Source organism: Gouania willdenowi, chromosome 5, assembly GCF_900634775.1.
Source record: "Gouania willdenowi chromosome 5, fGouWil2.1, whole genome shotgun sequence".
NCBI classification, from domain to species: domain Eukaryota; kingdom Metazoa; phylum Chordata; class Actinopteri; order Blenniiformes; family Gobiesocidae; genus Gouania; species Gouania willdenowi.
In genome coordinates this window covers 25463546-25489014 of record NC_041048.1, presented here as the reverse complement: position 1 = coordinate 25489014, position 25469 = coordinate 25463546, and the positions used below count along the sequence as shown (strand labels likewise).

General features: G+C 42.2%; 1 protein-coding gene across 1 annotated transcript; it reads left to right on the top strand.

The window, feature by feature from the left end:
- Positions 1 to 464: 464 nt before the first annotated feature.
- On the top strand, positions 465 to 24563 carry LOC114463460 (RNA-binding protein Musashi homolog 1-like). Its single transcript, XM_028447015.1, has 14 exons — positions 465 to 651; positions 1137 to 1177; positions 1728 to 1809; positions 1942 to 2026; positions 10025 to 10066; positions 11642 to 11734; positions 17450 to 17498; positions 18005 to 18087; positions 18170 to 18287; positions 20955 to 21035; positions 21465 to 21521; positions 22314 to 22367; positions 22492 to 22643; positions 22715 to 24563. Exons 1-14 carry the CDS (start codon positions 587 to 589, stop codon positions 22754 to 22756), a joined length of 1044 nt encoding a protein of 347 aa, XP_028302816.1. The 5' UTR covers positions 465 to 586; the 3' UTR covers positions 22757 to 24563.
- Positions 24564 to 25469: the final 906 nt, after the last annotated feature.

Genomic DNA, 25469 nt, shown 5'->3' with positions numbered 1-25469 from the left:
AAAAAAACAATACATGTTAACACAAAAATAGATATACAGATTTTTTCATAATAAAAGTTAAAATAAAATGCAATATAAAAATATCCGTGCTGGCTTTGACTTTCAAGCCTATAGATGACATTCATTTCCCTGGAAAAATCGTCCAGTAATCGGCCTAAATAACGAACCAAGAATGTTATCGTCCAATCTAATATTGTATAGATAAGTGTTTCTGTTTCCACGTCCTGTTCTCCTTGCAGATCTGCCTCCAGCTCTTTAGTTTGAGAAAGGCTTTTTTATTGGGCTGTGCTGTTGTGCTGAACCAATAACAGGTATGGCGGGGAAACGCTCATCCACCAGCATGAATAGAGGCAGGCTCAGTGCGGGAGGGGAGGGGCTAGGGGGCGGGGCCTTCCTCTCGGAGCGGACAGTGCATTTGCGCGTTTCTTCCCACCCCACCCCCACCCCTGCCCCCTCCCCCCTCCCACCGCGCTGTGCCCGCCCCTGAGTGTGGATCAGCAGCAGCAGCAGCAGCAGTGGAGCCTCACTGCCTTCCCTCGCCTCACAGTGCGGGAATACGAGCCAGCCCGACCCGGAGAGACAGAGAATGGATACGGAAGGGAGCCAGATCAGCCTGTCCTCCAGCACGGACACCTCCAGCCACGACCCCTGGTAAAGCCCGCCCTGCTCGGCCCACTCTTACTTCACCTTGGACTTTAGTGGAGTTCAGTGGCTCATCCGCGCCGAGACAAAAGACAGCCAGCCAACCACGCTGCGTGTGTGTGTGTGTGTGTGTGTGTGTGTGTGATGGAGACGCACCGCTGCCCCCCCCCCCCCTTCACCTTCTGCTTTTCCTTTTGTTTATTTGGTAGTTTATTCTGGGTTTATTTATTCCAAAGAAGGCCACACTGCAACTTGTCCTCCATCCTCTGGAAAAAAGCCCGTCCTTGTCCTCCTCTGGGGGATTAAAGCGGTCACACTGGCCGATCGGTGACTTCGCAACATGGCCGATGTTTTTTCTTCTTACTTTATTGATGCTGTGCCACACACTGTCCCCTCTCCACCTCCACTTCCTGCTTAAAATGTGCCCTGTTTGATCCCCGTGTGTGTGCGTGCGTGCGTGTGTGTGACTCACGGCTTGTGTTTCTCTCATTCAGCAAAATGTTCATCGGGGGTCTGAGTTGGCAGACGACACAAGGTGAGCTGTCCCACACACTACTCTGATCAGTGTGTAATGTTTACTGACCTCATCTCTGCCTGAAGTTACACACAAACACAGCAAAGGCTTCAATCAAAGCGTCCTATTCATTAAGGATCAGATCCTGGGGTTTAGACTTGCAGGAGATTAGCACTGGGAACGCTTTGGCTGTTCCTGCCTCTGTGCGTAATAACCGAGGAGGACATCGATCCCACTGCCTTAAAGCAGAAGTTGTGCTCGATGCCCACGTTTGTGCTGCTGCTTCTTGTTGTTGTTGTTGTTGTTGTTGTTGTGGTGCTCCATTCATTTGTTTTTCTAGCTGTGCTCTGATGCACGGATACGCTTTATCCTGACAAAACAGACCCAGACGTGCAGCTTTGTTTGCACGGCCTAATAAGCTTTGATGTTCAGTCAGACTGAGGGCCAAAGAGAAACAAACACAACGTGGTCAGGGTCCCATTGTCTCCCAGTCCCATCACTTCAGCAGCAGGGCCTGTTTCTGCTAGTGTCCAGTGTGTGTGTTAACCCGTGTGTGTGTGTGTGTCTACAGAGGGTCTGAGGGAATACTTCTGTAAATTCGGAGAGGTGAAGGAGTGTATGGTGATGCGGGATCCCGTTACCAAGCGGTCGAGGTAAGAGGGAGGCGTGTGCGCCGCGCTGTCCTATCACTGGACGGCTCGTGCTCGTTTTCCACGCTTTCTGAGCCAGGTTAGCATGCTGCAGCTCCTGTGACATGTGTGTGTGTGTGTGTGTTGTTTCTCCAGGGGATTCGGCTTTGTGACATACGCAGACCAAGCCGGAGTCGAGAGTGTTTTGGCGCAAAATAGACACGAGTTGGATTCAAAGACGGTGAGTTTAAATACGGATGCTAAGCTGTGACTTTCCTCCTGATCCAGTTTTCTGCCTTTTTTTTTTTAAATTTTTTTTTTTTTACCTCCCACAGTATGGCTTGTAAAGTTAAGAGGAGACCCCCCCTCCCCTCCCTCCTCTCCCTCTCTGCTCATTTCCCCCTCTAAATCCCGGTTCAGGGCGCCAACATGAAAGCGTTCTTTCTTGGTCCTCATTGCCATGGTTACCTGGGGACCTGAATGGGGTAGGAGTCCCTGCTAAAAAACCCTCCCAGGTTTAATGCAGGGCAGTGAGCTCACAAGTTTTCCGCCTTCGTAGAAAAATAACAGCACTCATTTCTTTCCGCGTGCTGGAGCTTTCAGGAGTTTTAGTGGAAGCAATGGGAGTGATTGAGGTGTGGACTGGAGCTCTACTTCAAGGTGTTTCACCTTGGACAAGATATGTGGACTGTATGCTTTGGGACCAGTGTTTGTACTGGTGGTGATGTTGGGGAAGCTTTTGTTGAGATTAGCTTGAAATACATAAAGAGTAGAATATAACAGGAGGCTCAGTGCAGGGGACTGAAGAAGTCTGACAGATTTGCCTTCAGTGCAAATCTGGGTCTCAGACAGCTGGTCAAAAATAAACAACAGTTAATTGTCTCTTATGTTGGACTTTTCTTTTGACAGGCATGCTGTGAAATGCATGCTGCACAGGAAAATATATAGATTTAAGTTTTTTTGTTTTTTTTTTTAATGATGTGTGTTTTCAACAGCTATTTTGTTCTTAATTTCATTGGTTGAGTTCTAACAAAAAGTGGGTCGTGATCTTATGACCATGGCAAAACGTGGGTGCTATTAAAGTCACAATCCAAAATACTGAAGTGGTAGTTTGCTTTATAAGTAAATCCTCTTTTGGTGATTATAAACTTTTTTAAGTCGTTGACGGGCTGAATGGAAAGGGTTCATTATCGCTGGGCTCAGATAAAGGTTGGAAACTATGAAATACAATACCTTCAAAGAAATATATATATATATATTATGTCTTGATTGGAAATCTTTTTCAAGTGTTGGCTTAAAGGAAATCAGATGATCTTGAATTTATTTCAGAAGCTTATCCAGAGCCCCGAGGTGAGATTTGGCTGTAATATATGCAGCGGGCGAGTGGTGAGAGTCTCACACAGGACATTGACGGCTGTGTGTCGGGTTCTGGAGAGAGTGTGATGCCCTTTCACTACACAGTCTGTTTCCACTGAAGCCTCCCTGTGTGAACCTGATATTGCTGTGAACTGTGTTGATGTGCTTGGATGGAGACAGTGAGGTGGGCACTCACCATCAACATTACCAGTATTTATTCTCCTAAAGGAAAATGCTGAGTCTATTCTATAAGGAATATCATGAGCTACCAGGCAGACTTCAGCTATCCTCTGATTTGAGCTGGCTTTGAGGTCAGTCCTTGTCCACTACTGACACATGGACTCAGATGTGGAAGTATCAGCAGTAAAAATAGAGGTCAGATGGGATGTTTGGAGGTTTAGTTGCTTTAAATCATGTGTGAATCCCTGTGAATCGAGCTGCTGACGCACATCCAAACACCTCTGAAGGTGTCAGTGTTGCTGCCTGGGCTGTGTAGATTGGGTTGTAAATGACGGGCCTGGGTGTGTCTTACGTTAGCTACTAACCACAGACACACACATACGTAAACACACACACATATACACACAATAGGATCATTTGAGAGGGAAAACTGGCGGCCCAGAAAGGCAGCAGAGGCCTGGGGTGAAGAAAGGTAAGAGTTGAGTGGTTGTTGGAGCGAGCCCGTTGCCGAGGGTGACGGCGGCCTCAGGAGAGAGGACGCTGCTGTAACTGCACCAACCCACTGGGAGTTTGGTCTCCATAACAACTTCTCCACTATTTAGCATGAAGTTAAGACACAAGGCTAGGGCTGGCCAGCAGAGCACAGACTTACAATGTCACTTCTAGTTGGCCGTTGATATTTTGGAAGAGTGCAACATTACGAGATCACCTGATAGTGTTAGAAGTTTTATTCACAATGAGTGTGACTTTCTGCACAGTTAGTACACATTTATTATAAACTCAGAGTTGCTGCTGGTGGTTTGTCAGGTTTTTGATTTAGCTCAAAAGGTCTATTAAGCTGCAAAGCTTTTAAACAGTGAATCTTATTACGGTACCTCCTAAAGATGTAGTTATATGGTAAGCCAGGCATGTGTGTGTGTGTGTGTGTTTGTTTACCTATGTGTGCATTGTTCCAAGACTGTTTTGAAAGCTCAGCTTTGCAGTTCATTGGGAGTGTGAGGACTTGTTACCAACCAAGCTCAAACATTTTCCTGTGGAAGTTTCAAACACAGCGATGGATTCTGAGGGTTTTACAGAAGCTTGTCGCTGCACTTTATTATTATTATTGTTTTTAATGGCCGACAATTCAAAAGCAACACAGATTGCTTAAAATAACCAACCAGTTTGTTTATTTGTTTACAGACCTAATACAAAATATCAATGCCATACACGTTAACCACTTAAAATAGAAGATGTGGTTTAAGCTTCTCATCCTTAGAGCTGACTCCTGCATACGGCAGTAACTGGAGCAAGGTCCAAAACGACTGGTTACAAAGTGGAATTAAACATTGACAGTCCTGTTACATCTAGTTTCGTTTCATCCAACCTTGCTGAGATCAAATCAGACGGTGAAACATCCGCTGGACCTTCTGATTTTTGTCAATACCTGCTGAGCATCTGACGAATGTGAGGTTGCCTATTGTTTTCCCAGAGCAGTCTGTGGAGGTTGTTGTTTTGGTGGGAGGTTAGATTTCCTGTCGGGTCAGAGTATGGCCTCGGGGTAGTGGTGTGCTGGTGTATTTTTCTGGATGGAGAAAAAGGGCATGACTGTTATTTGTTTTCTCTGAGAAAGCTCTTTACTGGAAACAGTAATGGAAAGGAGAGCAGATATTCTTCCACTTCTCGTTCCCTGGGCTCAGCGGGGGTTGGTTTTTTAGATTTGGAGTTGTGTTATGTGTGTATTGTGTCCATAAGTGAAGGATTACTGTGCTTTGTAGACGAGGCTATCGTCTCACTTATGTATGCGATAATGGTATTGTATATATGGATCTTTGGAACAATTTATTTCATGGATTTAACCTCAAATAACCCCTGAAGTTTAAATAGAAATGTAGTGAAATGAACTTGTATGAATGCAGTATATTTAGTGTGTTGTCTGCACAGTGAGCATGTTTTCCCATGGTGCCAGAGTTGAGGGCTACTACCTGTTTTGGGTTAACTGCTGCAGGTAGTGCAGTCAGTGAGGTGCTAAGATAGCTGCTCTCATCTCATGTTCTGTCATATCATGTCTGCGTGCACAGCGAGCCTCGGCAACCACTGGTCTAACACCTGGATACCGAAGATACTCCTGACTAGTATATTAGCAGTTCATGCTGACGTGAACAAAAAGTGGCATGCAGTGGGTGGGGGTGGGGGGCGGGGTGCACGGATAAGGTGAAGCACCAGAGAGAGCGAGGCCCAGCTATGGCGCTGTAATTAGTATAGATCTGAAAAGCAACTAATCGGATTGAGGAAACAAACTGGATTTGGTTTCCGAGGTCCACCTACAGCTACAGATCCAGGGATAAGGCTTGGACCGACTCTAAAGGTGGATCCAGGACACACTTGGCGTGGTGCATGTAAACCACTAACACCACTGTTACACAGCACCTGCCCCGGTTAAACAGTGGAGGAGGGTCACTCAGAGGGGCTGGGGAGGGGTCAGGTTGGAGGTTCTCATTAGTGTGCTTCGTTAACTAATTACTCTGCCATTGTTGGGCTGGACAGATTGACCCTGCTGGCCTGAGCCCAAACCTAGTTCCCCTCACGTAGTCTTCTTTCAGCATGTATTGGCAATACGCCTACTCTTAGTTTCCTCTCCTGTATTTATTTTTTTTCTTGAACATATTACTGTGCCATCATAATGTGGAAACCTGTGGTGTCCTCATTTCCATGGATTGCTGTGTATTGTTGTTTTGCCATAGGAGCCGAGCACAATGTGGAAATGTTTGTAACATTAGTGCTTTATGTATAATTACATTGATGTGTCACTTTGAATGCATGCGTTGGTGTTTGCACTTCATGCTGCTACATCATGTGGGTGCTCATATGTTAGTGAGTGGATATATGTGTATGTATGTGTAATGTGTGCCTGTGGGGGTAGCACAGGAGCCCCAGTTCCTCTACGGGCCCATCTGTTTTGTACTCTTTGTCCTGTTAATTAATGAAATCAGAGGGGCTGCCTGCTGGGACGGCCCCGCTGCACCGCTACCCTGGACAGGCCCACTTTCTCATGATCTGACCATTTTCCAAATGAATGCCTCCCTGTGCTTTGTCTCCTCTGTCGTCCACTCTCCACTCTCTGCTCTCTACATATCTGTCCATCCATCTATTGATTTGACATTCAATGTTTTTTTTTTCCAGTTTGTAACACTGGTGGATGTGCTGCGCCACGTGAGGTGACTATTGGTTGTAGATTAGCGTAGTCTTAAGAGCTATACCACTAAAAAAAAAAAAAGAAACCTCGTAGGCTCTGCTGTCTCTATGCTACTTAGATGACGTGGAGGTTGGATGTCATGAAGCAGGATGTTAGTCAGACCATTTGACAAACACTCAGTCATAACTCTTCTACCCTGGTTTGGGAAAAAGCAACTTTCTCTGAATGTTTTGAGGATTTTATCGTTGGTTGGATTTTCAGCAGTAGCTGTGTGACTGTTGCACGGCAGATGCTCCTCTCAAATGTCAACCCTGTGAAGAGCTATTTCTGAGTGTTGCAGACGGTGACCTGGCTAAGTCATTTCACTTTTTGCTTTGTGGCCTATCTTCCTTGAGGCTAATCTGCCCTTCTGATATACACTTTAGATTTATCATTGCTTCCTTCTGAATGCAGCCAGATGTAGAAATTACATGTTAGATACATTCTGTTACTTCGCTGAAGTGGAATGATTTCTTAACAGCATGGCATGACTAGTTCTAGTAGCACTACTATATATGATATTGCATTAGGCCTAACCTAGTCTAGCTGGTGAGTATAGATGTTTAAGAGCTGTCGGTGATTTTTCCCAAGCTTAGAAAATGTCGTGTTTTGTCTACACATGTCACTCAACATTGCACACATGGCTTTTATTTTTTATATGTGTCGAAATGAGTCAGAGTTAATATAAAAGTCACAACAGGTATCAGGATTTAACTGACTGAGCAGATCAAATATTTTTTATTTTATTTTTTAAACAATGTCACCCCATACAAGATTTGTTTAAATTACCCCACATTTTACATTACTTTTACGTAAGTCAAAAACTTACATAGAATTTTTTAAAAAACCTGCAGGTCTATAAACTGACATGAGATGTCCCTTTTCACTAATGTTGCAGGGCTATGGCAAAAAAGAAGAATATTGTGTAATTAAGACAAAGATACACACACTAATCAGTAATCATGTTGTTACACAGTTATAATATTCATTGTGCAAAAATAGACTTAATGATTCTGTTGGTTACAGGACAGATGCAGTATTTTATTAGGTGTTTTTTATTTTGTAAATATAGTGTGAACAGAATTAACAATGAAAATAAACCCCAAACAACAATATATCAAGAAAAAAAATGATGTATACCTCTTTTCCATATATATATAATATTTGGTTGATCCTTATTATTATGTTTACCATGTCTTATTCAAAATGTCAAGTATGGTAAACAAAGAAATGTGTAACAATGCTAAGATGCTACAAACTTCATTCGATAGCTGCCTCACCAATAAAAAATATTCAGAAATGTAATTAAAATACTGTGTGAGCAGTTATTGTACACAACTCTCTCCTTCTAAAGCGTCTGAGCTTTTTTAAGCGCTTTATAAATTTGATTCATTCTTCTTCTTATTCTTATTAATATATTGTTGTATGAGTGCAGTCTCGTGTTGAATGTGTGTTGATAGGTGACAGGTCTCACGTTCTCTGCTCCTGTTGAAGCAGTCAAAGGCAGGTGAGCGGTGAACAGTAGAGGCTATTAGCTCCAGCAGCTACAGGTCACAGCTAACGGCCCTGTTCAGAGAATTAGGAATTATTCGTAAAGAGTTTGCAGCAATACACAGTTTACAGTTGTTCTTCGATGCCCTTTTAAATTGTTAATAGTAAGTGTTGGGTTTGGTTATCAAGTGTGTCATTTTTACAAAGATTCATGTTCATAGTTTGTTCATTCCAGTTAGAGACAATAAGCTGTTGCTCACACTGTACATTATTATTAACAATAAAGCTGGCAGTAAGTGTCTGCGTCAGCCATTCATAGCCTTTGTGCCCTCTGTATGCAGATTATTACTGCATAAAGTCTACTATGCTACATTTGGCCTTGTATAGAAATGGTGATAAATGCAGCGTTTGTGAGCACGCTCCGTTGTGGCGCTGCTTTTGGTTGGCGGCTGGCGACTCCGTGTGTCCTTGCTGTCACCTTCGTCTTTGTGCTTCGACCAGCTGGAGGTGACATGGCTCTTCTTGTGCGTGTCCTACTTCAAGGTGCAAAGTCCTTTTGCAATCCCTCCCAAGGACGCTGCAGCTGCATCTTAGTTACACAGCACTGTGCTCTCCAAGCAGTGGTAAATCTGAGGCACTTAAAGGCCCTCGAAGGATAAATCTCTCCCTAGAATTGTCTTCAGAAGCAGGGAATTACTGCGGGGAGGAGATGAAAGGATTGTTTGAATATCCAGTGAACACTCTGCTTGCATCGTGTGCATTGTTCATGTTGTAAGTAATTATTTTGGGTGGTTTGATAGGCTCCTTTTTAGTTGCCAATATCAATTCAATACCTCTGATAGCGGCTGTGGGAGACACAAGGGGTTTAGCTTCACACATCCAATTACTAGAACATAGATGGAAGTCTTAGACCCTAATACACCACAAGGTCCTGTGACCTAAAATTGTCTCTCTTGTTGGCTTGAGTGAGAATAACATGAGATTCCTCACAAATTTAAAATGCCAGGCCAGGCTTTGCATATTTAGCATTATTAAAGGGCAGCTCATTCAAAGCTCATTTACTTCTAATTTTATCTGTAACCTTGACCAATGCTGAGACATACACACAGGGAGAAATGTGGATACAGTCAAAGCGGGCTAATCCAAAATGGAGGTTGTCAGGATTCGAAAGGTTTAGAGAAAAAAAAAAAATACATACCCGTGTGAAATGTATTCAGAATATTAAATGATCAGACTCCACACAGTCCTGCTCTGTCTAGTTTGGGACTGACATGCGTTTGGTTGCACACAATCCAGTAAGCGTAGCCGTTTGCACCTCGCTGTGTGTTTTGTGTGCTGTGCCTGTTTGTTTGGCCTGTGAGTTTAGATTTTTTTTGGGTCTTGCATAAACAAGGTTCTATTACACGTATCCAGAGATTAGCATATGCTCTATTCCTGGAGATTGGTGCAGTCCTTCAGACAGGTTCAGACTTCCAGGCTCTGTGCGGTGACTAAGTCTTGTTAGTTAACACTGAGATCATTCATTGATGTCTCAGGGGAATGTTGCGGAGTGCAGGATCAGCCACTGTAAAACACGTACAAGCGCAGGTAGGGACTTGGCCTCTTTGATTTTAGGAAATACAAGCTGGGCGGATGTATGTGAATGGTCGGTACCCTTGTATCAGTCAGGCGTTTGGAAAGGTCAGCTTGGCCTTTGGGATTGTTTCATTGCATTAGCTGTTTACACTTTTTAGCAACTGAAATATTTCAGCTTGTTTTTTATGAAGTCAGTTAGCTCAATGAAGATTCCTGGTTATTATATTTGAGCATTTATGTTGACCCTTTGCACATAATTAGTCGTGGCAGTTTTATTACATGCTCATGTGCCACTCTAAAGCTCCTGTAAACCCTTTAAGTCTGTTTCATTAGAGTCAAACCACAATATAGTAGCAGACCAAGTGAAAGTGTCTTTGTTCATCCACTCTTTGACAATCTCATCTGATGTGTTCTCTCCTACAGATTGATCCTAAGGTGGCGTTTCCCCGTCGGGCTCAGCCTAAGGTTAGTACCCCCTTTACGGAGGTTAGCGTCGAGGAACAATAGTAATGATGTCATGTGTCAACCTCAATCATTCAGCTCTGGTTGGCTAAGGATTAGAGTCACACACGTGACGAAGCAAGAGCTGAAAATCCACTTGTCCAGCCTGACACCGTGACCCTGTACCCTGACCCCTGCATCATCCACACACACACACACACACACACACACACACACACACACACACACACACACATGCACACGCACGCACGCACACACACACACACACACACACACTAGTAGTCTGTGTCTCACACACATCACTCACCTGTATGCATTAAGTGTGAAGGAAAAAAAAAATCTATTCGACAATATATTTTGATATTTCACTAGAGATGTCCCAATACAACTTTTTCCTTTCCGATATGATACCGATATTCGGCTTTGCAATATTGGTCGATACCAATATTGATCCAATATCAGCATGAATCATACATATATATATATATATATATATATATGTATTTTTTTTAATAAAAAAATTATAATTCCTTATCTTGTAGTGCGGAATGTCAGAAAAGGCTTGATTAAGTAATGTCACTCAAACAGAGAACAATAGTCAGCAACAGTACGTATGAGAAAAACTGACCCATTTATTATTAACCAATTGGTTACATAACTCTTAACCTTAAACATAATATCTACAGTATTCTACAATTGAATGAAAAAAAAATAATAATAATGAATTGGGAAAAAAAAAGAAAATCAGAATTCGTTTTCAGGCTAATATCTGATCGATATTGGATTCGGGACACCCCTATATTTCACCATGTGATTATCGTATCAATCCAAATAATTGTCAAAATAAAGATTTTTTCAAGTCATGTTTTTTTAATGTCAGAAACCATTTAATTGCGCAAACATATGCAAAACACTTAAACGCCCGGTCACTAGGTGTCAGTGAATCACATAACAAGACCTTGTTAAACTACCACACTCCTCAATGCATTTTACCTTGGAATTTGATTGCACTTTATTTTGATAAAACATATTGGGCACTTTTATAGATGTATGTGTTTACTTGTTAAAAAAAAAGAACAGAGAAGAATTTAAGAACTTAACAGAAGGAGAATCTGTTGTAGAAGCGAAAGTGAAACTTTTTTGAAAAATGTAATTTGACAGTTTGATAGACATGCCACTTATTTTTTATATTGGTACTTGAATTACAGTTAGTTGCCTTTTGCTTGTTCTCGCAAGTTTAAAAAAAAAAAGTTTATACATTTTGTACTTGAAAAGGTGAAATTTGCGATATTTTGCCATGTATATCGTATTGTTTTGTTTTCGGGATATATATCGTACCTTGACATGCAAATTGTGAATGGCATCGTATTGTCAGATTTATGGGAATGTTCACCCCTAGTACGCATGCACACACATGCCTGAGTACCTGATCTGAGCAGAGAGCTGTTAGAAGTTTGAAACCTGTGAATTTAGACAAACTCCAAGCACCACAAAGTGTCTTTATCTCACAGCTAAAGCTAATCAGTATTATTAGGTATGATAGACATGTTCTTCTTCTGTTTCTCTGCCTATGTGTAGCTGGTGACACGGACGAAGAAGGTCTTTGTAGGAGGACTGTCAGTCAACACCACCATAGAAGATGTGAAGCAATACTTTGACCAGTTTGGGAAGGTAAACTCTTGATACGTCTCCTAATTGTTTTTAGGCATCACACTGCTTTTCCTTGAGGTTTTTCACCTTTCCATATGTTGTGCTTTTTCCCCTTGTTAAATCCAATTCTTCTCTACATTTTAACTCCCCGCATCCAAATTAGATGGAGGATGTATTCTCAAATGTTCTCATTTTTAAATGCAATGGGGTTTCATTGTATATATGTGTGTGTCTATACATCTGGGCCTGGTTAGTAGTTGGATGGGAGACCACTGAGAATTCCAGGTGCCACAGTGGGGGACAGTCACTTCAGTGGTATCTGTCATTGTGTCCTTAGGTAAGGCACTTCACCCACATTGCCTAGTATGAATGTAGTGTGTGAGTGAGTGTTGGTGGTGGTCGAAGGGGCCGATGGCGCACTATGACAGCCTCGCTTCTGTCAGTCTGCCCCAGGGCAGCTGTGGCTACAATAGTAGCTTACCACCACTAAGTGTGGAGTGAAAGAATAATGCCTTTGTGTGTCTATGTCTATTATAATTATTATTATTATTATTATTATTATTATTATTATTATTATTATTATTATTATTATTATTATTATTATTATTATTATTATTAATACTAATACTACAACAAATATTTGTCACTACTTTAGCAAGTCAATTTTTCCTGCTGGTCTAAAGTAATTTATGTAGGATTGAATTACTTTTATTTGCTACTCCTAGCTATGACAGGTAGGGTTAGGGTTAGCAGGTGCTATAAATCCATGATGATAATAACTAATATTTAAATTACTACTTCTTCATTTATACTATTTGCGATCTGTTTCTGTTAAGCTATTCATTTTTGTGAATCTGACTACTAACTACTTAATTGACACGAGTGCTTCCTTTGTGCCACCTCACACTTTAGGAATATTTGAAAAATAAATGAATCCAGCAGCAGAAACACAATCCCCTTGACCATGATTGAGCAGTATTATATTACAATGTCAGTCTCTTTTTACACAGTATTGATGCCCATCAGTAGCAAAGCTCCTCTACATAATCACCCTGACTTATAATCGTTAGACAAATTATTTTCAGTTTTGCACGGGGCAGCCAATGATCCCCTGCAGCTCACTAATATGGCTGCATGATTATTTGTTCTTTTCTAAATGATTGGCTCCTATTATTGGCAGTGCCATACGCTAGTACACGGGCAAGAAACCAGGTCGGTGCAAGTGTCAGTTTTGAGTTTACACTTTATAAATGTCCATAATATAAACACCATGTTATTCCAAAAGCACACTGACTAATAACCTGTAGTTAGAGGTGTTTATCCAAGCGCATTGAGATGCCTTTGTTGTCATTTGCGCTTGTTATACTTATACATTTATGTCGCACCTTTTTATAATTTACATTTTCAAGAATAATTGAGTGGAAATACAGTAGATGATCTTATTTAGTTAGCAGCTTAATGGCAGCTGGAGCTACAGACGACAAATGAAGGAAGAAGAGGTGACTGGAGGAGGTGGAGATGAAGGTTGGATGTTGTGACCTCCAGTTCACCAAAAATCTGGTCATAACTTTAATATTTAAAACTCTTTTTCATCATCATTGCCCTGATTTTTTTTCTTCTTATGTCTCATCTTCTCATTGAACTTTTTTTTGTCTTTTTTTAATTGTGACCCAGCTAAACCATTAGACCGTTTGTTAGTTGGCTTGCTTTGGTTGTTCTCCTTGATCACACTTTAGGGACTCTGAATTTGTTCTGCTTAGCTCCTTGAAATAAAATTGAGTGAAAGGCAAACACATGCTGGGGAGACAGATGAGCAGTCGAAGGAGAAAGAGCGAGAGGAAGCCGAAAACACAAGGGGGAGAGAAAAGAGGGAGATGGCAGGGGACTGAAAGGGAAGAAGCAACCCCCCATGGAGCGAGAGGGGGGGGAGCTTGAAAAAGGTTGAAGGGCAGAGAATAGCAAGAATGCTGAGATAGTGGGGACCTGTGTGTGTGTGTGTGTGTGTGTGTGTGTCTGTGTGTGTCTGTGTGTGTCTGTGTGTGTGTGTGTGTGTGTGTGTGTGTGTGTGTTAAAGGAAGAACCTCTAAAATAACAGCTTAAAAATATCCAAACAAGCCTAACATGGGGAAGCTGACACACAGTCATGGCGTGGCTGCACATCGGGGGCTTGATGACAGTTCAGACTCTTTCAGAATTAACTAATCACAATACAAGTGCTGCTCCTGTATGAACACCCCCCTCCCCACCCCAAAGCTATACTTCAGACACCCCCAATCCCACATACACATACCCCGTTGGAGTCCTTCTCCGCCTGTTGCCGTGGTGACCCGTCTTCGTCTATTGTCCCAGCTGTAATCCAGTGTGTGTTTTTGTTGTTCCGCCCCCAAAAAAAGTGTGTGGTGTGTATTAGCGTGGATGGAAAGCTGTGTTTGTGTGTGGTGTGGTGTGTTTGTGACTGCAGAGCAAAGGCAGGCTTGCATACATTTGTTCCGACAGTGAGAATCCCAGCCACAGATCCAGTTGTCACAAACATTAGGCCTGTGATTCTGCTGCTGTTGGGAAGCGGGACGGTCTGAAAATGAGCATAGCTTCAGGATGTTGGGCTAATGGCTTGGAAGAAATTAACAGCGTGAAGCATCTTTTGCCTCGTGTCTTGCTGTGTTTTCTCTCTCGCTGGGCCATCGCTCGCACTCCAGCAGCAGCAGCAGCCTCGTGTTTTAGGTGCTGCTGCTGCTTAAATCTGCACAATTACGCCCAGCTCCCTGAAATAGCAGGTGAACAGGTGACCTGGTGGGTGACTGTTTCACAACATCAGGTGGATGTTCTGACAAGTGTTCTGTATGTGCTTACAGATAGGACTGGTTTGTAGCTGTGTGCCAAATCAGTTCTCCCTGGTGATTACAGGCACTCATATCTAAGACAACACTCTCTCAGCTGGGTGAGGGAATATCTGGATTGTTTGGACACGTGAGACCAAAGCTCTATCATGGATAGCGGCAATCCCACAGTGCATTCCTGCTGAGCAGGAGGTACTTCTTGTTTATTATCTGAGCTTGGTTACAAGGTGCAGGTTTGGATGGAGCACCACTCTGTGTCCTGTTTATTTTCATACTGTGGCACCACCCTGTAAGGAAAACACAGAATGCGCCGTGCGTTTCGGGACACCTCTTTGAAAAAGCTCCACTTATTTTTTTGGAGTACACTTCTGAAAGCACACCTACATTCACTTAAATTAGTCAAGACAGGATCAGCTGCTCGCCTAATGCTGAAGGTGATTGGAATAGAGAAGTGTGCGTGTGTGTGCACGTGTGTAAAGGCAAAACCTGGACATCTTGTGACTGTTTAACCTCATTTGTATGAGAGATATGTTTGAATCCTTAATGTTTAACACGGAACCAATTTGTTTGATATTTACAAACTCAGCCATTATGACCTGCATTCTCTCATCTTCAGTCTCGAGGAAATCCCTTTTTTTTTTGGCTTTTTATCCTTCCACACTCCACTCTGCTTTGCACAAAGTAATCAACATGAAAAAAACTGGGATTTGAGTCTTCTCTCTGAAGTGAAATGATAGAGGAGTTTGGAGCAGCAATCAAAGGAAGGAGTGGATCGCATGGAAAATGCAGCATGGACAGGGCAGACGGGAAAAGTTGGGACTCCACTCACCCATGTGAGCTGGCGATTAGAAGGCTTGACTGCACACTTTGTCTGCTGGCCTGTTTAGAGAGAGATGGCTAGAGAGAAAGCGAGGGAGAGAGCGAGAATCAAAGAAAGCGATGTGAGGAGACAGCAGGGGAAAAAATGTGAATGCCACCTTTCATAATCTCTTAAAAACAGAGTAAGGGACTTGTCAGCAAACACTCGCTCTTCAGACAATAGCTGCACGCTTCGCTAAAACCGGGATATTTTTAAAGGCTGTTGGGGATCTCAGCTGACCCTGGTTTGGGTAGATCTGAGAACGTCAGAACTAGAGAATATGACCTTAACCCTTTCTGTGCCGCTCCGTGTAGCTCAGTAGTTAGTAACTGAGCTGCAACTAAGCCTATCTCAAACACCCTCTGAAATCCAATCAGATTGTCTTACAGCACCCGTGCGGTGGACATCATGAGAGATGTCTCTATTGGTTTTGGCAAAGGTATATGGGTTTGTTAGTGACCTTCACATCGGCCCACATATGTGACTATTGTCAAATTCAGCCTTAGCGTCCTTTTATTCGCTGTTTTATTATCTTCAAAGTTGTTGTCGGTCTGGCTCTACTCCAAATCTCCACAGAGCTGATGGTGTTAACCGTCTCCTCCAGAATAGATGCTGCTAATGCTAACAGGGGCGCTAGCTGTGCATGTAACTCTATTCTTATGATAACATGTTGGCCGGCAGCTGTCTACTTACTGTTCTATTCCCTGGCTACTTGCTGTGTCATTGAGTTTGGATGACCGGAAAGGGTGGAAGGCATGAGGGAGGGGTGTGTGTGTGTGTGTGTGTGTTTGTGTGTAACGTGTGAGAGTAGAAAACTGAATGAAGGACAGAAAGTGAGGCTGTGTTTGTCCAAGCTTTTTGTTGATAAGGACTGAATTCAAGGAGGTTCTGCCCGCAACCTTGATTCTCTTTGTAGCGGTAGTCTTCTTTTTGGCTTTTATTGAAACACACACTCACAGAGTCACAGACACTTGCACAGACCTGATGTCAACCAGACTAGTAGCTTCACTCTAGATAAGTGTTACAAATGGGACGGATCCAGAGGCCACTTGTGTGACACTGGTTTGAGTGTCAGTGCAGTTTATTCTACGTAGCAGTGTGGTCATGCTCCATGTGTTTCTATGTGATGCAGCAAAAAAGTGTCAGTGCTGCAGAGTTGGTCCTGCTTAAAAGTTTGCCTTGTGCTGCGTTCACAGGCCTTGGCTCGACACAGAGTGTCTTCTCATGTCGTCAGAGCCAAGGCAGAAGCTGCTTACGGTATTCTCCTGCAACTGAAGGACAAGTGAGGAGACGGGTGGTGGGTGGGGGTGGTGGGTAGGGGGTGGAATATGAATAGGGCAGTGGAGTATGTGCAAAGAGGAAAGTGAAGGGAGAATAAGAGTGCGTGTTGTCAGAGACCCAAGCTCACTTTGTTTCTGTCTTTCCCAAAAAAATGCTCTTAAACTGATTTTCAATGCAAACCTGTCTGTATATTTTACCATCATCTTATTATTTCTCACTATTTCCCCTTTTTTCTGTTCCATCTCATGCTTTCTTCACTTTTTTCTTGCTCCATTCTATTCATTGAAATGAGGGGGGGTGGGGAGAGGGGTGGGGGGGGGCTCCTTCTAATTGAAATTCTTTACAGACTCTCCATGGGAATAGTAAAGTTTGTAGAGAGGAGTGAGACAGCGAGGCTGAGGGTGCAGGGAGCGAGTTGAAGATTTGTGAGAACTCCTGGAAAAAGACAAGGAGAGGAATTTCCTCCGTTGCTTCATGAACGGGAATACTCACATATTTTTCACATTGATAAAGTGTCTTTCACTTTATTTTCAAGCCCCCTCTGTCTGCAGTTTCCTCCTCACTCTCTCCCTCTCTCCCCCTTTCATGCCTCTCTCCTTTGTCACCTGTCACGCCTCCCTCTTTTCTCCACCCTCTCCATCTGTTTTCCCCTCTCACTCCAATGCTAGGGAGACAATGGCACCCCATGCTGTGTAATGTGCGAATGCGCGTGTGTTAATATGTCAAGACTCATCCATTTTTTTTCGTTTGTTCTCACAGGTTGACGATGCAATGCTCATGTTCGACAAAACAACAAACAGACACAGAGGTATGTGCGCAGCGTTGCTCCGCCGTGCACACAAACGCACATGTGATGCTAATAAATGTTGTCACAGTAATTGGGACGTCTAAGAAAGCATCCTTGAAAATGAAAGTAGAGAACAGCGTGGTGGAGTCATTAGGTGAAATTTGACAAAAGGCTTTGCGTACTCTCGCCGACTCCCGTTCCATTTATCTCCCAGTCCTCTGTGGGCGAGGAGGGCAGCAGCCGCTGAGGGTCGAGGATGTGATGCAAGAAAGGAAAGCGAGGAAGAAGGCTAAGAGTTGAGCACAGATATGACACCTAGGGTGACGATTTGTACTCCAAAACACAATCTGTTGTTTAATGTGAGGTTCATTTGATCTGCAAACCTTTTAAAGTAATGGAGGTGCATATCTCATCCCAATGTATCTTCCATTCTTGTATATAAAGCATTGATGGACAGAAATTGACATTTTTCCTACGTCTTTCTTATTTGGTCATAACTTCTAGAGTTTGTTTTCGTTCTCCTCCAGGATTTGGCTTTGTTACCTTTGAGAATGAAGATGTGGTGGAGAAAGTGTGCGAGATCCACTTCCATGAGATCAACAACAAAATGGTGCGGATGTGAGATAGGAGTAAGATTAACTGGCTTTCCTTTGTGTGAATGAGGAGTGAATCACATTGGTTTTCTGTGAAAGGTGGAGTGTAAAAAAGCCCAACCCAAAGAGGTGATGACGCCAACGAGTTCAGCGAGAGGCCGCTCCAGAGTGATGCCGTATGGGATGGACGCCTTTATGTTGGGCATTGGCATGTTAGGTAAGAGACACACAAACGGTAAAAACTAAACCTACCAATTCATTTTCACCAATAGATACCGCAAAACTGGCCAGACTATGTGACAAACTGTTTTTTAAAAATGCAACTAAAGCTTTTCGAAACAGTTTGAACGGTACACATTGTACTATGATAACTCATTATTTAAAGTCATGCCTGTCTCACTCTCACGGTACCTGGACCAGAAAATGCTTCAGTTAAACGGGTTAAACCTCCTGATTTTGTGCATCTTTCGTGTCTCACATCTGAAAGTAGAGATACAGACTGGAGTAAAAATACACTTGAGGAGTTTCCCATTGAGCAGACAGGGATTGAGCCTGACTTGTTTGTATCTGTGGTTGTTTGGCTCCCCCTAGTGGATAATACAACGTAATGATGTTTCAGGCTTATTCTTTAAATGTCCCACGTCATACTGCTTTTCATAGCACTTTACATAGGTCTCAGAAGCCTAATGAAATACTATTCAAAGTTTATTGCTTCAAACGCATCCATCGTCCCGAATCTCAGCGGTCTACAAGGTCACTTTCATGAGCTCCTCTCAGAATGTACTTCCAGGTATGCAAATGAGCTGTGTCTGGCCCCACCCACTCCGCACCCTCCTCTGGGAGAGGAGTGTTTGCACACCTTATGTTAAATGTCTCCTAATATTATTTGCTCTTGCATGTTATTGGACACATCTTTAGCAGCAGTAACTCAGCAGTGTTAGCTCCCGTGCTAATGTTATGCAGACATTTTAACAGCTCTCAATTTTTAGGGCTTGTGCAATAAAATAAACACAAAATGACCTTAACGCTCAACTCAACTGCACTTTATTTATATAGCACAAATTATAACAAAGTCATCCCAGTGCGCTTAACAAAATATATGGTCCATAGTAAGAAAGAAAGAAAGAACTTTACATCTTTAACGTTTGTGCTTGAGTCACAAAGTACATGCCGGACACACGCATACAAACGACGAGTAATGTCTTTTGGTAACAACCAGCAAAGATAAAATCCAGCCACTGGGTCCTGAGAGACTCAGCTGAGGGGACGAAAAATAAACTTTTACGTTGCTTGATGCGGCCGGCAACACCGCAGTTTACGTGCTGTTGTCAAGTCTTCGTTACTTCTGTGGAGTTGTTCTGCTTTTGACGTCACAAACGGAACAAACTGAAACTTGCCTCATAATGAGGCTACGGCGATACATACTATTACTGTTAGAAAACCATTAAGAAATGCAATTCAATTCAACTCTATTTGTATAGCGCAAATTATAACAAAGTCACCTCAATGCGTTTAGCAAGATATAAACTTCATAATAAGAAAGAAAAAACCCAACAAGATCCACATTTTGCAACAGTGGGAAGAAACAACTCCCATTTCACAGGAAGAAATCTACAGCAGAACAGGTTCAGAGGTGGCAGCCATCTGTGTCAACTGGTTGGGGTTAGTGGACAGAAGGACCAACAGAACAGGATAAAGAGATAGAACATCAGAGTGTCCCAGACTAGTTGAGCTATGAACCACAGGTTCAGCTTCACGACACCTGAAATAGAGCAGAGAGAGAAGGAAGAGGAGAAGGCACTGACTGCAGAAAAACATGATACAGTATTATCAAGTCAGCCTGCCTTGGCCTTGGGCCTCACTCCCAGTGGCCTAGTCAATACTTATTATAAAGGTGACGAATCTCTTCCCCCCCAAAAAAATGCAATTTTTATAATATAGGACATTTAAGTGATGAGCAATAATCTGAATTCGGTTGCATCACTGAACAATTTAATTCTGATCTCCTAAATTATTATAGGAGCCATTTTCACACACGTTTACTGTAACTCAAAGCATCAGAAGAGGTCGGCAACAATCTGTCAGTGATAAAACCAGGCTGTTATAGGGCTGGGCGATTTTTGCCTAAAAAAAAGAAATTTAAAGAAAAATTTAAGTTTCAATTCAATTTTCGATTTTTTTTTTTAATGCACTTAAAAATGACTGCAGTGCAACTAGATTGCTGTGATTGTCCTCAAGAGTTAAAATGCAATAGAACAATCCCAAAATAAACAGTAAATGATTCTCTGTCATTCAACAATTTCAAGCTTTAACCCAGGTTTAAGCAAAAGTGCAACAGCAACTTCACAGTAGCTTCAATTTTCTGATTAAGAAATCAGATAACTACATATTGTGTTACATATAACATTACAATTAAACAAATTAAACTCTTCCCTTAGCATCTCAGTGTAGTGCAAATAAAAAATTAAACATGCCTGTGGCACACATATAGCCTACTCAAAGGGTAAACAAATGTAAACAAAGAGGGGGCTGGCTCACATCGGAACATGAAAAAGTCCAAAAAAAACTGTGGTTGGAATTTTTTTTTTTAAATTCAAATTTGCAAAATAAAAATTGTTTTTATCTACAAATTTGATTAATCGATTAAATCGATTTTTTGCCCAGCCCTAGGCTGTTGCTAAAATCAATACATTTGAATATAACACTGGCCGAATACAATTGATCAAACAAAGTATTTATTCGCTGTACAGATTATTACACATTCATCTCCCAGTCTAAATCCAAGAACCATCTTATTTAGTTCATCAATGTTCTCCACGTGTTTACATACTGATGTTCTTAGTCAGGTTAAAACCAGGCTGACTGTTCCCCGTCCTCTGTGCAGGTTACCCAGGCTTTCAGGCTACCACATACACCAGCCGCAGTTACTCTGGACTTGCACCTGGTTACACTTACCAGTTCCCAGGTAAGACTGAAGATGAGCTCAAACAGCAGTCAGTGACTGTATCCGTGCTGAGGGCAGATCTGCAGCTTGTCACATGGAGCGTGCAACATGTACGACACGCAGCAATGTGGAACCTCATCCATTCCTCCCAGTACAGCTAACACTCCTGGATCCAGACCTCTGGATGCATGTACAATGGAAACAGTTTGTGTCTTTCTGATTGTTGATGTTTAAAGTATTTTGTCTGTTTTCTTTGAAGGATCTCCGTGTGTTTGATGTGCTTATGTAATCCTCTTTGATTCGGTTGCATTGCCCTTCCTTTTCCTTTGCTCCAACCTTCCTGACTGTAGCTGATTGTTGAACATTTTGCGTTGTTGTGTGTGGCTTTGTAGTGCGTCCTGTGGAGAGTATTTACAAAGCGCTCTTTTTCTTGACCTTCTCTGTTTCTAGAATTCCACTTAGAGAGAACCCCCCTCCTGACATCATCCCACCCACCTGAGCTGGCAGGTCAGTGGCCCCTCCCTCCTCCAAAGTCCCAGAGATAACCACAGTGCTGATTAGCTGCAGACACTGTGTATTTGACGTCACTGCGGCTAAATGTGTCTAACCTGGATCAATGAGAGCCTTCTCTGCTGGAAAGCTGCACAGGCATCAGTGAGAGTGTGAAGACTGTAAAAGGAGACGCTGCTGCTCTGTGGGGTTCAACATCCACTGTTTCTACTGCTCACCGGCTACTTCAATCATCTTTTATACAACATTGTTCTTATTGATCCATCCTTGCTCTTTGAAATCTATTTACAGCAGACCTCGCTTTTGTTTTTCTTCTCTTTTTGTAACCTACCCTTTGCTTCCTTAAAATAATTTATAGTTTTTCTTTGTCTTCACTGATATTTCGTTTTTTTACACTGAGTTTTAAAGGCTTTCATGTGTCCCTTGATTCAGTCAGAGAGGAAACTTGCAGCCTTTGAACGTTAGTGGCTCAGCACTGACATCTAGTGTCTAACAGCTGTATTTTTTATATTACCATTACTTGGAATAGACCTCCCACCTATTTTTATCACACACGTAGTGTTTTGTCCTATTCCATTAAACCAGAGCCAGATGGCTAGGATGGATTCAGCAGTGCAGTTGTTGTTTCCTGTTCACTCCTAAACTGGTTGGATCTATATGACATCACAGATGTGGGAGCAGACATCGATTTGAGTAGAATGCAATGCAGATGATCACCTATGATTTTATGTGAGACACAATGATGTTTTGTCTGCTATAATTTGTGAATTGTGTGTGTGTAATCCTCAGCTATCCCCCTCACTGCATATGGACCAATGGCAGCAGCAGCAGCAGTAGTTAGAGGTATGTGTGTCTGAAATGTGCTGAGACAAAGAGTTTGTGTGTGTGTTTAATGGGATGTGCGTGTGTGTGTGTGTGTGTTTAATGGGATGTGTTTGTGCACCCTGACTCTGCACTCTCTGTTTAGGCTCCGCTACTTCACGCACAGCTGGTTTCCTGGGCACCAGCAGCCCTGGACCAATGGCTGACCTGTATGCTGCAGCCAGTCAGGACTCAGTCAGTGGCTACATTAGTGCTGCTAGCCCCGCCCCCAGCACAGGGTTCGGTCACGGTCTCGGGGTAGGTGAACACACACACACATGTATACACACACACACACACAGTGCTCATTAGTGCGTGTGTGTCCTTAGGGCCCGCTCATTGCTACTGCGTTTACCAATGGTTATCACTGAGACGACTCAGGTCACCAAGGATTGGATGAATTTTCCTCAGCTGATTAAACCAATCACAGCTGGCTGCTCGCTGATGGCGCATCCGGATTGGCTGTTCACAGGCTCTGTCAGGCTGGGCTTCTTGTGGCTCCACCCACCGACTGAATATCTTTTTAAATCTTGTTTCACTGTACTAATCTCACTTCACCATAACACCAGTCTCTTCTGGTTTCCCCTCATGGTAGAGTGACATCCAGTACCCACACTCATCCTCCTTTTTTTTCTTCTACTTTTGAAGCTGAGAAAACAGCAAAAAATATCTCTGAGGAAAAGACAGAGAACTGTGTTTTTAAATGTCTGTTTTATTTCTATGTACTATGTCCTTTTTATCATGAGTTCATGTTCTGCTGTTACTGCTGAGGACAGAAATAGAGGAGGAGGATTTTTGTGTGTAAAAACAGTTTCGAAAAAAACAAACAAAGGAAGAACAAATCCCACCGAGTCCTTTTTTAACTGTCACAGAAACATGGGAAAAACCTAAAATGTATATTTTGGTAGTCTTTAAAAACAAAACCTTTGTAATATTGTTATTAATATTGACATAATGATAATCTGTAATGTATTTTATTCTGTAATTGGTTTTAAAGCAATGTTTTTATGTCTTCCTGTAAGATACTGTACATAGTCGGGGTTTGAGGGAGGGAGGGCGGGGGTCTTTGAACTGACTGGCATGCCATTGGTCAGTTTAGAAAAGGTCAACGGCGGCATGACGGGACGTCATTTACTGCTATCTGAGCTCATCTCACTCTTTATTTCTACACACATTTGAATGTGCAGCGCGTCGGCAAGTGTCCACCGTGCACCGAAGCAGCACTATCCACCAAAACTCCTGACTAATAAACCTACTGGAGTTATTTGGACATATTTGCTCAGTCAGCTATTAAAAGAAACATTGTTCATTTTTTTAATTTAGTTTTTCACTTTCATCCTCATCAAAACATGTTCAGATTAAGACGTGTGTGGATAATAACTTTTAACAGGAGGAATCAGGGATTCCTGGGATTCGGGCTTAACCTTGACTTCCTCTTTTATGAAATATATATATTTTTTGAGCAATTTACTTCTTAACATTTATGTTTATTGTTTTGTTTTAAGAAAAAAAGTCTTTTATGCGGCATTCTTTGCTGCAAAAAAATGAATGAAGGACGCTCTCAGAGAAGCAGCTGTAATGATCCCGATCCTGTTCTTTCCTCTTATCACTATTAAAGGTGCATGTGGGCGCGTCCGATGTTTGTGTGCATACATCAAAATGTAAAAATGGAACTACTTTTTGGCATTGAAGGAACATTTTGATTGCCTTTGTTTTCTTTGGTACGGAATAATCTCTCTGTTCCATGTTGGGTTCTTCTGCTCTTCTGCCTTGACTCTCCTCACCTGCTTTTAACAGAACCAACACATTACTGTTCATACAAGCTGCTGCCCTTTGTGCTGGTGAGCAGCCAGGGTTTGGAACAGGAACCACAACTGGAACAGGGTTTTACTCCCAGTTTGCACTGACACAGGACAGTACAAGGCGACAATGGCTGGCAGGAAACCTTCTGGAGATGGAACAAATTCAACGCGTGCATAAATAAGTAGCCTGTTTGTTCCACCCAGCAGGAAACCTCCTGGTCCAACCAAGCCGTCCCTCTGTCAGGCAGACTGGGAAATGGCTAAGAAATAAAAAACATGAAAAAAAAAAAAAAAAACTACTGCTGGACACCAACACTGTAACTTTTTAACTTACAATAAAGCAATAAGTTATTTTATACCTTACAGATGAAAATACTACTATTATTGGTAAAAGCAGACAAGTGGAAAATTCTGCAGCATTATTTTCAGAGAAAAAAAAGAATCTATATTTTTCTGTTTTGAGATTTTGTTCCCTTTGTATGTTGATTTTAATAATGTCTGTTGTGCTGATGGAAAGTAAAGGGCCAATACTACGAGCGGAGCATGTTGCTCCTTGTAAGCTCTGTTAAAGGTTTTGGCTTCCCCCTGCCAAGCTCTATAACAATGCTTTTCTTTTTTCTTTCACTTTTTTCCCCTAAAATTTCGATCTGAAAATCTTAATAAATTATTCTACAACACCCAGCACTGCTTTATGGTACTTTATTTTTCAGTTCATTGCAAACACATTACAGCTTCTACCCATGAAAGCAAATGAATCATAACGTGCAAAAAGTCACGAATGCCAGCAAATTTTGAGGGACCCTTTGTGACTGGTGCACCAGTCCCTCACTGGGCGCACAAACAGACAATCGTTCACTCCTATGGGTGCAATCAAAATAAATCTATGTTGAGATGTTGATGAACATGAAGAAAAATTAGCATCATGTGTGCAAGTGGCATGTTTTCATTCTTAATAGTTTAATAGTATAATAATAATTAAAGCCGCATGCTGTGTCGTAGGGTCAGAAGAAGCGGCCGGGGTCGGTAACCCAAGGTCACGTATCCCAGTGTTGGGGATTTGGGTTTGGCCTGAGCAAATTGGTGGAAAAACAGCTGAGATATTGCATTTCATTTCAAATGCTTTAGGATTAATATTAGAATTAACCTAGCAGTAGCATTAACCTACCATTAACATCCTAGCATTAGCATTGGGCTAACAGCATTTGCCTAGCATTAGCAATAACCTAGCCATAGCATTAACCTAGCAATAGCATTTGCCTAGCATTAGGATTAACCTAGCATT